Source organism: Anser anser (assembly GCF_964211835.1).
Source record: "Anser anser genome assembly, chromosome: 3".
Taxonomy (NCBI): domain Eukaryota; kingdom Metazoa; phylum Chordata; class Aves; order Anseriformes; family Anatidae; genus Anser; species Anser anser.
This window is the reverse complement of record NC_139722.1, coordinates 43,793,204-43,811,486: the sequence shown is the minus strand read 5'-3', so window position 1 is coordinate 43,811,486 and position 18,283 is coordinate 43,793,204. Positions and strand designations below refer to the sequence as shown.

The 18,283-nt window shown below is 36.8% G+C and overlaps 1 protein-coding gene across 1 annotated transcript in view; it reads left to right on the top strand.

Annotated features, from left to right (window-relative positions):
• The window catches only part of MMS22L (MMS22 like, DNA repair protein), a 101,839-nt gene that overhangs the window by 18,201 nt on the left and 65,355 nt on the right, over nucleotides 1–18,283 (top strand). Inside the window, exons 8-13 of the mRNA XM_083828714.1 lie at nucleotides 72–202; nucleotides 4,155–4,268; nucleotides 5,459–5,638; nucleotides 11,140–11,202; nucleotides 17,142–17,261; nucleotides 17,618–17,844. Of these exons, the coding sequence (XP_083684840.1) occupies nucleotides 72–202; nucleotides 4,155–4,268; nucleotides 5,459–5,638; nucleotides 11,140–11,202; nucleotides 17,142–17,261; nucleotides 17,618–17,844 (835 nt within the window). The remainder of the gene's footprint in view (nucleotides 1–71; nucleotides 203–4,154; nucleotides 4,269–5,458; nucleotides 5,639–11,139; nucleotides 11,203–17,141; nucleotides 17,262–17,617; nucleotides 17,845–18,283) is intronic.

Sequence of the window (18,283 nt, the reverse complement as noted above, 5' to 3'; positions counted from 1 at the left end):
ATATAGGATAGGAAACAAATCATGTCTTCCTAAACTAAATAGATGTAATTTTCTTTTGTTATTTTTTTTAGGACAAGTTGTGTATGCTAACCATTTCATAAATCTAACTGGAGAGAATTTAACCAGTAGCAGTTTATTTGAAACACACTGTGGAAATCTTGTATCTGATTTAATAAGCTTGTCCATCAACAAGTATATAAAGGTAACTTTTTTCCTTTATATAGGACGTGGGCAGTTAGATACTTCTTTCAGGATACATGTGAATTAGATATTGTACCAATGCATAGATGACTTCTTACTGCTAAGTTTTAAATGTTATGTATGGCTTAATATGTCCATGTTTTAAAGAGTGTTATTTGTTAGGAGCTCAAATTGTGTTATATTTATTCATGACCATCTGGCAGTTGAATGAGGGAGTACTATTGAAATGCACTGTATACAGAGCAGAAGTGAGTGCCACATTTCATAAGTTCAGTGTTCCAGGTTTAATGCCAAACATGGCACAGTCTAAAAGGTTTAGAGCTATAGATGAAAAAAAAAAAAACTTTTCAAACTCTCAACAGGAACAAAAAGAATAACTGTAATCCTGGCAGTAAGCTAACTGGACATTTACAGAATGTCATATTACAATTTATTGTTACACTTCTCCCGTTTCTACAACCTCATCTTTCTCTGACAGCTCTTTTACGTTTGTCAAGGGAAAACTTCTTTTTTTTCTCTTTCCTTCTTTAGCTGCAGTGTTTTTCTTGCTTGTTTTGAGCACTCCAAAGCTAGAAACTCATAACAGCTCCATATATCAGCTAGTAAAAGAGCTGTGCAATCTTCTCTGACTGTGTTGAAACCTTCTTTAGATAGGCATGTGTGATCTGTGAGTACAGGACTGAACTGAGACCTCCAAATAGCAGTGACCACTGTATAATATATAATTTTTCTGGTACACAGACATGAAGAATGGACTCCCCCTTCTTTCATATTGCCGTTTATGGAGTCAGTGGGAAAATAGCTGTAGCAGCATTTGATAACTGTTCTTTAAATTATCTCTGGAGAGAGTTGTCTTATGTTTTAAAATCCGTTTTAATCTATTAAATTATCAGTTAATACTGCAACCTCCTCCCCCTCTCAAAAGGCAAATAGATGAGAGTAAATTTTTAAACGAAGATTCAAGTACTATCTGTTGACCGTTGTGCTTGATGCTTTGAAATGCCAGATGTTTAAAATGACAGATTCGTCCTACTTCCACAGAGCCACATTACAAATAGAGAAGATTGTTTTCCTACTACTGTTTCTTCAGCTCTCCCTAGGATTGGGCTGCATATCTTAAACTAGTTACATTTGAGATTGATTTCTGAAGTGGAGCTTGGACTTGTGCTGGATAAACCTCTCTTCAGCTGGTGCCTTCTCTAGTAGCCGTTGGTTCCTCCTCTAGTATGCAGTTGTTGCTATAATCCAGCAATGGATGTAATGTTCCTCAAAACTGTTGAAAATGCAGCTGAGACCCATAATGGATGACAATGTCAGCTCATCACTAAAACATGTCTTAAGCTTTGGGCTGAAAATATTCAGAAGCACAGCTTGTAGCATTTGTGAGTGTTCTTGGAAGGTGGGACATAAACACCAATCCTTCATACTCATGTTTTCAAATCTGTGTTTTAGGGAGTTGTAGTGTCAAGACACTTGACAAGGAGCTCATTGTGCCCTGAGATACATTTGGCAGAGACATATATATCCCTTCTTTCTATTCTCAGCAGCACATCCCTGGCACCAGAGCTGTATTACCCCAAGTTTACCACAATTTGCCATTCTTACCAAGATACTGAACTCCTGATGTTGCAAGAGGAGATCCAGACTATCTCTGAACAAAGCAATATGGGTTAAACAAAGGATAACTGAGATTTCTATATAATGCCTTGCTTTGATACTACTAGCCATACTCTATCCTGGTCATATACTGCATATCTTGCAGAAGAGATCCTGCTTTCTTGTAAAGAAGCACAGTAGTAGGTACAAACTGCTGCAACAACTCAAGGTAAAAGGCCTGAAACTCGTAACTTGTAAGACAGGTTGTGTACCTAATACTTCCATAAAATCCCCTGGTGTTAGAGTGCATCTGCAATACACAGGCTGTTCCCTTCTGAGGGATCTCATTGCTGATGAGTCATAACCAGAGTATGTTTGAGGCTGCTTCAGTTTTGGGAAGTTAGCAGTTAAATAATGAATTTTTGATAGACTTTACTGGTCTCGCTGATGATTATTCTCAAGATAATATGTACATAAGATTAATTCAGGTTATTGAGGGATTCCCATAATAGATCTTTAGCTAGAAGCATGTGGAGGCATAGGCATATGAAAAACTCTAAGTAGCAAATGTGGAATGTGAATAATAGAATTATTTAAAATATTCCAGTCTTGGTCTCATGAGATTCTTAAATTGACCCTGGGTCCACCCGGACAATTTCATGGGGTAAGCAGGATTTGTTAACGAAAGAGAAAAACAAATTGTTACATTTATTTAATACATATGAAATGTAATTTATATGTTAAATACATATAAAATCATATTTATAATTAAGTGTTACAGTATTTAATTTGGAACTGTATGAAAACAGTCATTGCAAATATATTACTCTAAAGGTGGATGATGAATAAAAAGTCTGTATACTTATAGAATATTATGCAGATTTGAAACAGAAGTTGAGACTGGTGATATACTTGTTCTTCTAATTGTGAATGCGGTTTTTATTCATTCACTCCCACTTCTGTAATGTCTCTTTCACACAGCTTCTACTGTTATTGGCATTGCGTATTTTGATTTAATTTTTAATTTACACTGTTAGGTTGCCAAACCCAGAAATGATTTTAAATCCCAGTGTGATACGAGAACAGTTGTGCATGAATGGAGCAGGGAGAGCAAGAAGATATAAAAATCCAGGATTCAACTCATCAAATTTAGGTGTCTAGGAATTAGTTGGCTAGTCCCCGTAGGCTCCCTTTATTTGTTAGGGAAGTATAGCAACAGTTTTTCCTCCTGCAGTGTGTTAGAGGAATAGGTCTCTCTAGGTGCCCATTCCCCTCTATTGGCTTAAAAGGAGTGTAGGTTTACTATTCAAACTTGGAGTACTGATTGTTTTGGGATAAAATGAGTTTAAGCTGATTTGTCTTACTTTTTTCTTACTACATTTCTAGCATTTTGTCCCTGCTGAAGGTAAAATGTCCTGAATTACTTACGCTCCTTAAGCAAAGTTTTTTGCACCTTTTTTTACTCTCTCTGAATACAGCACAGTAGATTCATAAGTCCTAAGACAGAGTAAGTAAAAGTTTTGTCTATACTATGATTATGTTAAATACAGTGCTGGTAAATCTTAAAAACATTGAAGCGTAGAGAGAATTTTCATGTATTTAGCACTTCCTTTATCTGTTTTGCTTATTTTGTTTCACAATTCAGGGAATGTAAAACTGAAAGATGAATCACAAGAAGACTGCTTTGCATTTGAAATGCATCAGTCTGAGTGAATTTTGTTAAATATGGAATAGTAATCAAATAACGTACATGACTTGAAATATGCTGTTTTCTGCATATTAAAAGAATGCCTTGCAGTAAATTTACCGAAAAGCAGATTTTGTGAAATGTTGTGGGAACATTAACATCCTCATGCCAACAAAAACATATTCTAGGAGCATTATGCCTAGTCATTAAGGATTTTTCAGTTAAAAATAACAACAATAATAGCTATTAAATCATTTGAAATCTTTCTCTTATCTTCCTGAAAACATCAAGAAAATCTAATCAATCATTTTTTCTTTTCCCTACTGTCAGAGAACAAAACAGTATTTATTGCAATTCCTTTTCATTTAGGCCTCAGAAACCCATTTTCATTGCATTAAATAATGTTTGAAAGTGGCTTAGAAGAAACTAAGAAATAGTACAACCTATAATGTATGTAAAATCAGGAAACAGTCTTTGTTGTATGAGAGATGTATTTGGACTGTTAATGGGATAATGTGCTTTCCAATCTGTAATTGTATCCATATTATTTAACTGGGGGGAAAAATGGTGTGTGTGGGGGGGGGGGTGGGGAACAGGAAATACTGGTACATATAATGCAACTTCAAAAATAATATTTCTCTGAATAATTGTATTGCATACTGTCTTTTAGGTGAGACCTTCTGAGGCTCTTACTAGTCACCATTATCCCTGTATCTGCATTAAAGAATTGTGGATTCTACTTATTCAGCTGCTGGACTTCAGAAATAAAGGGTCTCACACAGAGGTAATCGAAGAGTACTGTTACATACGCATTCATGTTATATATGCAGTGCTGTTGCCAAATGTTCCCAGGCTGCCCTGAATGCACTAGTTCACATATCTGACGATGGAACTGAACTTCATTTTTGCTTTAGGAGAACTGCGTGCTCACAGTGATGCTTTAGGCCACGTTCTTTAATGTGCATCAAGTCCTGACTCAAGGTTTGCAGTATACTGTTTGGTTATGGCCTAAGGTACTGTTAAACTCAGTAGCTACTTGTGCTAAGGAAAGTGAAGGAGCAGATTGAAAGCTGTATGGTAGGACGTGTCGGAAAAGAAACCATCTTTACGCATTTTTATTAATCGTTTGCAATTTATGTATTATATCACACAATGATTTATCTCCAGGTATTAGAAATGTAAGAACAGACAGACTAATGATCGATCTAGCCCATGTTTCTGTCTTTGATACCTGTACCTAAACTACCTATAACAGAACAACTTGGATTTTGATTCTTGTAATTGTAGCGTCACCCAGCTGAGGTGGTTGAAATGGAAGTGCAAAGAAGTTCCAGAGAGGTTCTGCATAATTAGGGATGATGGGTACAGTCTGTAGGAAGACATAATGTGCTATAAATAGGGGTCTGAGTCAAAGAGATTAATCAGTTTATCAGTATTGTATCAGTATTTTAACGGACTGACTTTGAACAAAACAGGGAATTTGAACCTCAGTTTGCTATATCTTCCAGATGGATTCTCTACTATTTACTACTCTCTCTTCCTTTGTTAGGTTAGTCTGGGACTAAGAGTTTTTCAAAAATCTGTTATATCAAGTATTCATTAATCAACTTTAATATGAACTCTCATATGAGTACAAACCTGGTGATCATCTCTTCATTGTCATTCCATAAGCTCTTAATTTTGCCTGCAAAGTGTCATATTATAGTCTTCCTTGTGACCAAAGGTTTTACTTTCACATTGCTCTCTACTGGTGTTTGAGGGAAAGCATCCTAAAATAGCTCCAGGTTTTCTCTCGTAATGCTGAACGCTAGTCTCTGTTATTATCTTTAAATGACTGTCGTGTTGCTTGTTTTCTGTAAATATATAAATAATAATAAAAAAATGACGGTATTGTGGAGAACATTGTTAAGGTAGGCTTTAGCATTCAACACAGTTCCATTTTTATGGAACAGTTTATTTTTGGATTTTCTACAGTGTTTCTGGAGCTTGGTGAACAAAAATCTAAAGAATATATTTGAAAGACCGAGTAGTTCTGAAAGGACATCTGTTTTTGAAACAGTTCAGTGTAAAGACCCATTGAGCTTTAGCTGGTGGATTATTACTCATCTGGCATCACTCTACCAGTTTGACCGTAATGGAGATCTAGATGAAAAGGTGAGTATGCTTTTTTCTAAATAACCGGAAGTTATAATATTTAATTTAAGTCTCAATCTTTGTTTGGTTGTTTTTGTTGGCAGAAAACAGTTGATGTTGTTTTAAAGGATTTTACACGTTTGTTTAAATGAAATCCTTCGATGCTGGTAGTATTAAAAAGCACTTTGTACAAGTCACTAAGCATTCCAGCATCCCTTGACATATTCATATCATACACCAGATATTCAGTAGGTTACTGTATTAAGGAAACGTGAAAAATCCGTGCTAGTTGCTAGCACATATATTTAATGATGTAGTGTGTGTTTTAAGACTGTCTGCCTGTAGCATAAATGCTTCACTGAGTTTGCTGTTCTAGGAACTGAGCACATTAGATTGTACTCTGTGAAGTATAAACCTCAAACATTAACTGTGTAGTTGGTAATGCCACTTGGTGGGGGGAGTGGTAGCTCTGTTCTGGATAAATTCTAGTCTGGCTAATTGTATTCTCTTTACATCACAACATTGGCATGTCGACATGCATATATATATGCATATAGCTTAATTTTCTGTGATGTCTGATACTGGCAGACACTGTTTAAAAACTGATAAATTCAAGCTCCTGGCAGTAAGTGGCAAGACGCTTACCTTTAGGGCATGGTCTTAGCTTTTCCTTCCAGCTAAAGTAGGCTAGACCAGGATTACTGACTTCTTTTCTGAGAATTTTGTTGTGAGGGACTTGACATTACCATGTATTTTGAGAAGGGCCTAGGTAAGACCTGCACATGCCATTCTTGCATGTCTGTAAGTTGTATGTGGGGTTACACTTTGGTACTGGTGCATCAAATTCTTGCATGGACCTCACTAGTTTTCTGGAGTTTTGGAGCATGTAAACTTCGACTCTTTTTTCAGTCTCTTAGTCTGAGATTCATCCTGTCTAGTTTTCACTTTGTAATCATTAATTTAGAAGGAAAAGGGTACTTACTGAGGCAATTCATCCATTTTGAGTGGTATGAAAACTGCCAATTTTCCTTAATTGACTATAGAGGGAGCTGACTAGAAGCTAGAGATAGCTGAAGACCCAGAAATGTAGCTGATTTGTTGTTTTGTGTGTTTGTTTTACATTTCAGCTGGATTTCCCCAGTTTCCTAAGCATCAGATCTAAGTTTCTTGTGGAGTGTGTTTTATTATTTCTAATTTAATTATGTCTATTAAAAATGTATATGTCGTACCATTTTTCTATTAAAATATATACAAAGATTTCAAAAATGTTTCCTGTTTTGATGTAGGATGAAGGATTAAAACCCTGAAACATGTTTATGAACTGTAGACCTATGAACAGGGAAAAGTAAGATCACATTGGCTGATCAATTTATTTTGATAAATTATCTTTTCTTCCCCTGTTCAATCTTTAGATTTTTAAAAGCATTAGTATATAAACAGTGAAGGAATGTTGACATGTTGTACTTCTGTGAATGCTTTCAATCCTAGGTCAAATTAAACTTTCTAATTAAAAATTACTTTAATTGATTTTTATCTTGCAAACTTCCTGAAAAAGAAAAAAAAATGTAGGGAAGTTAGGGTAACTCAGTGGTTGAATGCTTGGTTAGAAAACTCATAGCCATTTCTGTTGGCTAGAAGTTCTGGTGAACATACAAATGCTCATACGTTTCTGCCACTTGTGGGTTGACAGATCCTTTAGGATCCCAAGGTACTGGAGCAGGGGGAACCACAGTCCATAGTATATTTCAGAGGGACATTGGAAGATAGAATTACTACACTCCCTGCTTGTTAGAGGAGCTTAGATGGAGAGAAAAGGTTATTCCCAGGTTGAATACAGAAACTAGTGTGGAGGAGACATTTATCTTGGGTTTCTTATATTTTATGCCCTAATCAAAATGCGGTGATACTGTTTACTTTGATCATTGTTTTTTTTCCCCCGTCTCTCATAGTGATACATACTATGTATTTAGCCTCATGAGAGATTATTTTTTGCCCGAGGCACTATATTATTTAAATAAGCCAAACAGACATTGAATGGGAAAAAAAGATTCCTGTTGTTCTTATTTTAAAGTAAGAATCTGAGATGCAGTGACAGGAAGTGATTTGCCCAAGATTAAACAATATTTTTTCCTTAGAGCCCATCTGGGAGAAGAGAATTTCCAAGTCCCAATTTGTAAATCACGAGACCATCCTGTGCACACTTCTTTTGATGTTTCCCATACTCTTTATGTTCAAACTGTTAGCAGTGCCTCACATTATTTTGAATCTTGTTATTTGTCCAGCGTTCCCTGTTCTGCTGCTACTGGGGCTTATTAAAAAAAAAAAAAAGCAAACCTGTCAGCAACAAGAATGTAATCTGTCGTAAATAGTTGATGGTAATAATTTCTTTTTCTTCTCATGAAATACATCCTCAAACATTCTTTGAAGATAGTAGGATAAAATTTGATATAAATTTGTTGAAGTCAGTGGAATTACATCAGGACTCAGTGTAGTCCTGTTTTGTTGGTTAAACATCTGACGTGATAGCTTCATGACACATGCTTTCTTTTAATTAACTGTGATCAGAGGTGGGAGGGTGATGTGTCATAATGATGGTTATTCATGTGCTCCCTAGCAAAAATTGCCTCTAAGCCTATGTCATCTGTGGAAGATTTTCAATTTTTTAATGTGGTCTGCACGGCCTTGAGGATGTTATGAAAGCTTTTAAAATTCTAAATAGGTTTCAGACTTGCTTCTTTTTATTTTTCCCCTTTAGCTCATATAATGTAATTTCAAATATGCAATGATTCATATATATTGAATATATATTTCATACACATGAAACCACTTTTAAAACTAGAATTTTTTTGGCACAGGCTTTTCCCTCTGTGTTCTGAGGGATGCACGGTGTCTCTTTCCCTAACCCCACATTCAGGTTCCACTTCACTATTCTGAGAAGCAGGATTTAAAAAGCAGATGGGACCCAGTGAGAAAAATTGCCACTTCTGAACATTGCAGGGGTCAATTTCAATATACTGTGGGCTAGGGAAATATAGGCAGAATTACTCGAGGCTAAGAATTCTTGCCTTTGAATAATTTGAAATGACTGCATAGCAAGATATGCAAACATGGACTTCCAGCTGAGAAGCCTAGGATGGATCTTACAGGTAGTCAGGTGTTAGTTTCTTCTGCAGGAGTTTCTCCCCGAGAACCCAGAGGGTCTCAGCTTAAGTTTTTTGTTTCAGGAGTACTTTTACTTACTGTGAGGTCTCCAGGTTCTGTTGATTTTAGGATTCTTTCAGGGTGGAGGGGGGATATGGTAAGCCAGCAGGTTTGGAGTAAGAGATGCAGATTCTACACATTCTCTGACAAGAAGGGCTTTGAAACAGTTGCTATGCCATATTGCCAGCGTAGCAGGGAATACTGTTAGGATGTAAATGCAGTGAGATTTGAATGAAACGTCTGTTAAAAGGCAGAGACAATTGAGGCTGCAAGAAGGGTGCAGCAGGTTGTTGGTGCTGTTCTTTCCTGAGTCTGGGTTGAACCCAGGTGCGTGCTTGTAATCGGCTCCAGCCGGTGTCAGGATTTTGCCCTAGATTACTCCAGGATCCTGTAAGATGATCTGCATACTGCAGCTGGGCTGGAACTGTGGCTGTAAACACCTTTCATATAACTCGTGTGCCCTTGGGCTGTGGGAGTGCTAAAAGCATGTTCTGAGCAGGCTGCTCCAGACATCCAGAGGTCTCGTAGCCATTTAGTGTGATTCTTTAATATCTGTTTATCTCTGATAAATCTGGCCTTTGAGCAGTCAATTAACTTTACTTGGAGTTTGCAGTGGGACCGTGTAGGTAATCACATAATATTAGTCTCGAAATTATAGCAGTCAAAACACAAAGCAGTGATGCAGTGGTTTTTCCTTCTGACAGGATTTCAGCTGTGGTTTCATGATACAAAGGCTGTGGCATCAATAACAGCTTAAGAAGTTCTGTTTACACCACCCTAGGCATGATACCCCCTCTGCTGTTCTGGCACAATTATTTGTGGCCCTGTTCTAGGGGCCTCCTAGGCCAGATCCTCCCCCCATTTCCATTCTGTATTTTATTCTTAAAGCTCTGGGTTGGTTCACTGATCTGGTTCTCACTGGGTCCCACAAACAGAAGTACCAGAACAGCTGAGCAGTGGCATGTTAAAACTGTGAGGGCAGGATGAAGAGAAAGCAGTAGGAACTCCTTAACTGATATTGTTGAAGTTTCTGAATTCTGAAATCACAGCTTTACTTTAACTTTCTGCAGATCTGTTCTTTGATTCACATTTTTCCCATAAATAGTCTATAGACTGTGACTTGTTAACATCAGCAGTCTTCCAGAATATTATTTTTTTTTTGTAGTGCAAAAATGTAAACCCACTAAGTAGTCAAATTGCATTGCATATATATTGCTGTATCTTTTTAAAGTGTTGATCTTTAAAATTCTCTCAGTAATCTCTGAAATCCTGTGTGGAATTGTCACCAAGTCGTGGCATTAACTAGTGTAGTTAATGGAGAAGGACAGGGGACAATAGTGTTGCTGCTGGGAAGTAGTTATATTTCCATTAACAAAGGATAAGATGCTCTTTATGATAAACTCTGTACAGACATTTAAAGGACGGATATCTGCAAAATAAAAGGATTAACAGTTGTGATAGTGGAGGGAATGAGTAAGGCAGACAATGAAGAAAGTACTACTTCAAGCATCTAGTTATCTATACAAGCTATACACATAACTGAGCGTAAGAGGTGATTTTTGATACTCCTGGGTGATCTAGTTGTAGCTAAGAATGGTAAGTATGTTGACTGGGTTGCCTTTTATTTATTTTTTTTCCTGGGAAATAGCCTTAATTGGAAAAACTTCTTTTTTCAATATACATTGCCAAGTTGATTCAAATGAGTAATCATCTGCCTTCCCAAGCTGAAAAATATGAATTGTGGGCCATATTTGACCTACCCTGCATTTTTTTTCTGTCTACGTCATTGCTACCTGACGAACTCCTTACCAAATTAGCCATAACAATCCTTTGTGATTGTCATAGGAAAAATGAGTTAGAAGTAGTTTTTCACTGAAAAGATAAAAACAAGAAAAGTAAGATTGTACCTTTTCCCTTCTTCCTATCCCTTATCTCTTCCTTTTTAGAGAATGTTAAAGACAAATTTTAAGACATTACTTATACAAATCAAAAATGTCTGAATGTTTTTGCTTCTTTACTAAAAGTGAAGGTTGGAATTGTAAATGAGTCCCTTAAACCAGTTAAAACAGCATGCCCTTTATTTTGGGTCTCTTTGGTATGCGAATTTTGGTGTTGTTTTTTTTGTTGTTTAGATCTAATTTTTAGGACAGACACCAGTTACATTCATAAAGCAAAAAATCTGTTTTCAGTGGTGACTAAATATCCTGTCATGAAATGAAATATTTCTGTAAATTTCTTGTCTTCTTATTTTCACATTATTACATAATGATTCCTGTGAGGTGTACAAATACTATTTCATGCTGATAGTCATTATTTTTCAGAAACGGAAGGAATCCAATTGGAAATTTGTGGAAGAACTCCTTAAAAAATCCACTGATGCTCAAGTAAGTGTGTAAAGGAAGAAATAATGAACATGGGAAGTGTCAGGGATACTTTCTGGAAAAGACAGTGCATGAAACAAAGACCAACTAACAAGTGTATTTTTGGAATTCTAGTGTTTTTATCAGAGGTAAATGAACATCCTTGACGTATATGAACTATGGCAGTATATGGTTCCCTCCTTGTTAGCAGTTACACGTGCTTTAAAGTGGTTGTGCTTGATGCTAAATTGTCAGATAAAGGAAAAAGATAATTATCCTAGAAGGGTAGGTATATGGCTACTCAGACAAGATGTATTCAGAATAAGAACTGGATGCTTAGAAAATGTAAACCAGATACTGAATGTAAGGATATCAAGTTGAAGAGACATGATGAGGGAGATAGTCAGTTGCATTGAAAATTCAGCTATATCCTCATCACAGCAGGAAGGTGACTTGCCTTGCTGAGCAATTTGTCTTACAGGCTTGAATCAAACTCTTACTGATAAGGTTCTAGTTTCTGAGCACTCATTTCATACCTTATCATTTTTCTTTCTGCAGAACTGTTAATGCAATGCTTCATGGCCCAGAGGTCAGAATTGACCTCCTTTTAAAATGCTTTTAAATATGCTGTTCATCATGTTTTTAAATATATTACGTTGCAGCTCTGTAAATTTGTTATGAAGTTGCATGGTACAAATTGCAAATGTGGTAACAGCAACACCTATAAAAATAATTTCTTTAATTTGTGTATGCTTAAAATGAGAATAAACATGTTTATTTTTATATTTGGTCTCAGATGGAAAAAATCCTGCAAAGTTCTGTTGCTGAAAGCACAAGAGGAATCAGTTCTTTTTTATTGCTATTACTGCCTTGCTCGTGCAGTAGTGGTAGCTGTGGTAGAAGCAGAGCAAGGATCAATACTTCCTACAGTTTTTACAAAAAGATATTTTGTAGTCGTTAGGATAGTTGATACAATAGGCTGGCTATTAAAATGTTGAAAAATCACATTACATGTAAACTCTAACATTTGTGTATATAATTTTGGCTTAATAAAAGGTTAACATTTTTTGGAATGATTTCATGGTATATAGTTGAATATGCATACTGTGCATATACGTTAAAGCTATAGTGGTGACATCACTTATTGGATGCTTACCATTCTTGGAGAGAAACTAGAGAAATTTAGATGAGATATGAGGCAACTATATCTGAAGTAGTTTATTAGCCATTTTCCTGTGTAGGAAAATGTTCTGTATGTCAGCAACCTGACGACAGTAAGAGGACACTTGTTACATATTTTTTTTAAATGTTCCTCTTTTCTTGTGAAATCTTACTATTTTAAAATAAATATTATCCTAAAGCTGAATATACATAAAATACACAGCATTTTCGATGCTTTTGTAAAACAGGTATTGATTTGTAGACAGTTCAATAAGGTAGCTAGATGGTTGAGTTCAGAAGATTTGAATAATGACACAGAAATACAAGGCAGGTGTCTGTTTTAAGTTCCAAAGGCAGCTATGGCTGGATTTGAAACAAACCTCTGTTTGCCAAAGTTGTTTGCAGCTATTACCAACAGTCCAAGGAGTCACCTACCTTATTTCCTTTCTTGAAATTTTTCCTTTTTTCCATTATGGAGTTAACTGAGTGTAGGAAATGCTCCTTGGAGAACATTTGTATCTGTATATGTGAGCGCATGTTACATACTTTTATTAAAGAATGCATTCCCCTTCCTCTTCTCGCACACCAACTTTCCTGACAGTGTCTAGGAGGGAGCTTTTCCTTTACCAGTAGGCATGTCCATCTCCTCTGTCAGTCTCTCAGCTTCATACCTTCAGCTTTTACCTTTTGTGTTATCCACTTGTATCTTTGAAGTATCTGCTAAGTGAGTATTTCTGAGACCAGGAAAAGTCGGAATGGAAGCACAATGAAGTATCAAGAAGTCAGTAATGAAATGGAACATGGACAAGCAGGGAAAGAAGAAGGGAGAAGACTCCTATTTGAAATGAACAATGGGATGGTACTAAAGATATTGCCCACTAAGGCTTGGCCTTAGCTTGTTAGTGAATCCTACCTAAGCCATCCTTTTAAGCATGCACTCTATAGAAGAGTTCATAGAGATGCACAGTAATAGCTCTGCAAAATATGTTGGAAGAAATGGTTGTAGTGAATCTCTCATTTACAAGAGAGGGCAGGAATTAGTGATTAGAACCTTCTGTTTTTTAAGTATATGGGAGGTTAAAATCTGGTTATGTTTAATACCATTGGATTCAAATGATGCCCATCAACTTCATAATCCACTTGTGTCTATGATTCCTTAGATATATCCTTTCAGTTTCAAACAGTTGACAGATTGGTGAGTTTCTCAGCCAGAAATCACCCTTTTTTTTGTAAATCTTGATAGATAGCGTTGAAGACAATTGCTTGTATGGAAGATTTCCCATCTGTATCACAAAACCAGCAGTTATATTCAACGACTAACATCTTCAATGCTTGAGACATTTATTGGAAACTGGTTACATGATGTATTGCCTAGTTCTTTTGTAATTTGGATTTCTGTTTTGGGACTAACGACAAAGGTAGAGCTGGTCTACAATTCTGTTTGCACAAAATGAAAATTACTGTACTAGGAATGTTAATGAATATTAACATCTGTATTTGTATACTAGGCAACATCAAACTGACTAAATTAATGGGTTATTAGTATAAGATTAATTTGTTTAGGAACTTTTATTGTGAGAATCAAAAGGGTTTTTTTGTTTGTTTGTAAGGGCTGATAGCAGTCTGTCTTACTAGTCTTCTCTCATTTGGGGAAGTAAATGCTTCATGATTGATTTCTGCCTCAATTTTATTATACCTTCACTACTTTGGTGTTTAATTCTAATCTAAACGAAATACAGAACTACTTGTGTTCTAGGAAACCAATTTTGTTACTTCAGTAGGAGGTCATAATAGAAAAATGTTGTGTTTAGATAATACTATCATTTTGATAGTATCTGGTGTTCCTCCCTTCTGCGATAAATTAAAAGCTGACTACCTCAAGAGTTCTCATAGTGTTTCCAGCAGTGCAGGAGACCATTTTAAGCAAAAGAGAAGTGAAAGAATCCATTAATCCCGGGGTATTAGAAGTCTGGAGAACTCTTTCATATTAAATTCAAGATAAAGCCTTCAGTACTATCTTGGTTTTGGAAGCCGTTCTAAAACTATTGTTGGACAGATAAATAATGGTTGAAATTGAAGTTGCTCACAATACCATGTTTCCTGTTGAATTAGTTTAATTGAAATAGTCATTTGTTAAATTAGATCATAAATATAATCCTGTGCACAAATTACAATTTTAGGACTAAGCATTCTCTTTCCAAAATGGGTGTGCGTGGTTTTTGTTTGTCTTGTCATCTTTTGTAATGGGGTAGATCTCTCTAGAGGAATAGATATATTCATCTGCAGTTTGTTTTATATCCAGATTCTTATTCATAAAAAATAGCACAATTGAAAATGACTTCAGTTCTGTCCCTTGGTTTTGGGTGAGATTATTTTTATTTTGGGGACACTACTGATTTTGTATGTAGTGTTATGTCATTTAAGAACAATTCTTGATGATCACCTTTCATTTGTTGACATTTTTATTGTATTTGAACTGTTATTCTCTCTGTCTTACTCTCTTGATGTGTCCTCTCTATGGACACTTCAGTGTTTTCCATACGTTATATGTAATGTCTTGAATGTGTAATTTTCTATGACAACTGAAAATGCCTTTTCAATTTTCAACTTGCTTAAAAAATATACCTCTTTAGAAGGTGTATAACTTAGATTAATTTTTCATAAGAGAAGGCAAACATTAAAAGTTATTGTAGATGGTTGGTGTAAGTGCTTACAGTGTTCTAATAAAGTTTAGAAAATAATGTTTTCTACAGGAATGTATATCCAGATTTATAAAGTTAGAGATAAGTTAATGAGTTATAACTCCTATGTTGTACTGAAACTTGGGGGGAAACAGATCTAAGACATAGTAAGCCATAAGAGATAGCATTTTGGGTGAAATTAAAGTCACTGTCTTTCAGTAACAGGTACTTAATGAAAGTCCATTAAAAATAACAAAAATATAACACAAGTTGATGTTTTTTGCTTGGCATCAGTAGGTAGGTTGTTTGGTTTTGTGTTGTTGTTGTATTTTTTGTTGTTTTGGGTTTTTTATTCAACCATTTTCTGAACTGGGTTAACATTGGACATGTGTAAACCAGGACCCTGTATAGTCCATGATCCAGGGATGTAATTGGAACTGAAAGAGAAAGCTTCCTGATATTTATCTGAGACATGAATGAGGTTTTGTTCATTCCCTTTCCTGGTGCTATGATTTTAAGTCGTAAGACTCATCTTACAGAATCAGAGAATCACTTAGGTTGGAAAAGACCTTTAAAATCATCAAGTCCAACCATCTTGTATCTCTTTTATTTTTCTTCCCCTTTATATCGTTCTTTAGCTCATCATACACATTTAGGATTTCCAAGCCTGTGTAGTATTTAGATGTATTTGAAAGTAGGTCAGGGCTTTCTCTCGTCACAGAACAAGTGGAGTCAAGTCCTCCCAGGGTGTTATATTTACTATCATCCTGAGGTAGATGCCTAAAACTGGCTGGATTAAACACATGATTTCATTCTGAGTGGGGAGCTCCTTATGTCCTAGTTCTGATGTAAGTCCAGTTTTGCTGACATCAAAAGCTGTCCCCCTCTCAGTAGCTCACAATTGCAATCTGAATGCTTCACTGTGTTCGAATTGTTTGGAATTTCCTATTTTCTTTACTGTGGGTTGTCTTTGGTTTGTCTGCAAAGTTTGGAACTGATGGAAGCATTTGGAAAATGTTTCTATTTCTGCAGAGGAACTCATTAGCAATTGTTCAGAGGCTTATTTGCTGTTCCTTTAGAGTTGTCTGGGATGTTATCAATATTGCAATGTTGCAGGAGTTTAACAAGGGACATGATTCAAAAATTAAAGATCTTCCCATTTTCTGTTCTGTTCAGAGAAGCATGACCTCTCCAGATAGCTGTACCTTCCCTCTGTATCAGTGGTGAATGAGCTTTCCTTTGGACATATATGACAGAAGGGTTTAAACATTCAGCTGACTTACTATGCATTCAGTGTAGTGCCCTATTTACTGTTCTGTAAGGTCCTATACCATGCAATTGTGTTTCAAGTTAGGCCCTCAGTATTGAGGTTGCTGCTACGGTAAAGTCTACAAATGTGTGGACACCTGAAAGGGTGCACGATGAACTATTTTATTGGCTGCATTACAACGTGCATTGGATGACAACGTCTCTGTGTATGTCAGCTTTTATATTCTAGTTCATTGTTTGTAATAGCAGATGCCATTTACTTTATATTTGTTGAGAATCACAGAATGGTTTGGGTTGGAAGGGACCTTGAAGACCACCCAGTTCCAACCCCCCAGCCATGGGCAGGGACACCTCCCACCAGAAGACCAGGTTGCCCAAAGCCCCATCCAGCCTGGCCTTGAACACCTCCAGGGATGGGGCATCCACAGCTTCTCTGGGCAGCCTGTCCCAGTGCCTCACCACCCTCTGAGTAAAGAGTTTCTTCCTTCTGTCTTAGCTAAACCTCCCCTCTTTTAGTTTAAAGCCATTACCGCTTATCGTATCAACACAGTCCCTGACACAGAGTCCCTCCCCATCTTTCCTGTAGGCCCCCTTTAGGTACTGGCAGGCCGCTATAAGGTCTCCCCGGAGCCTTCTGTTCTCCAGGCTGAACAACTCCAACTCCATCAGTCTGCCTTCATAGGAGAGGTGCTCCAGCCCCTTGATCATCTTTGTGGCCCTCCTCTGGAGTCATTCTAATAGAAATAATGTTTATATGAAGAAATTATTCTGGGTAGTCTGATAGTATTGGGTTTATATGTAGACATGGTGATGTTTCCCTCCTACATTTAAACTTTTTATTCCCTTTGCAAGACTGGTGTATTAGAGGAACAGTTACGAATGTATCTTCAGTGCTGTTTGACTTTGAGTAGTTTCTGGGACTGGAACCTATCTGTTGTCACCATACTCTGGGATTATTACAGCAAGAACCTGGTAAGTAAATGAATATATAAAAATACAGAATTGCATGTGGATCATCTTCAGTTTTTAGCAATTAATTCTGATTCCCCTTTAGCCAAACATGATTGCTATACTTCTGTAAAATTGACTAGTCAATGACAGTATGCCTGAATTTGCTATATGAATTAGAATGTATCTTTTTTCTTCATTAGGGCTACTGATTTTAAGATCTTCTGAAAACACTTTGCACATTTATGATGTGTCTTTATTTTTGGAGTTGTGGTACAAACATGCCCTTTTGTTTGTGTGAAGGATTGTATCTTACTGTCCTTGGAATATTAACATTTGTTGCTACTTATCTTCTTTCCGTGTTTTATTTTTTCTTTTAGAACAGTTGCTTTACTGTTCCGTGGCTTGGTCTGAAGGGTCTGGCAAATATCAGTAAAACTTCTTTGTCAATGCTTGAGTTGGTAAAAAGTTGCTGTTGTGAACAGCAGATCCCCACCCTGTACGAGTCCAGCAACAGTTACCTCATTTTTCTCAGCATTTTGGCACGGATGATGAAGGAAGAGGCAGAGAACAGTGGCGTGCATCCTTGGAAACAAATTAAAGGACGGTATGGCTGCAATTTGGCTTGTCTCGTGCTATAAGAGATCTAGTCGGTCTGACTGCATGGCCCTTTGAGGCACACACTAAAGCAAAGTGGGGTACAGCGCTCGTGAGAAAGTAAAGGGGGTGAAGGATCCGGGGTGTTCATGGTCTGAAGAAGGCAGTTGTTCCGTTTCGTTTCTGTTGCCAGCTAAGGCTGTGACAGGTGTATAGCTGGGTCCAAGAGTCATCTTGGCATCCGCAGCCTGTGATGATTTGTTTCGTCCCACCAGCCAGGAATATGGTATACTGGCAACCTACGCAGTGGTACAACCCTGTTGCCAGTAAGGTAATGTAATTAAAGCACAGAAATTCTGTTTTGAGCTGCATGTAAGCCATGTGTTGTCTAAGAACATACAGCCTGGCTCTTGCTATGCCTTCAGTTCCCTTTATATTTCCTTTTTCCT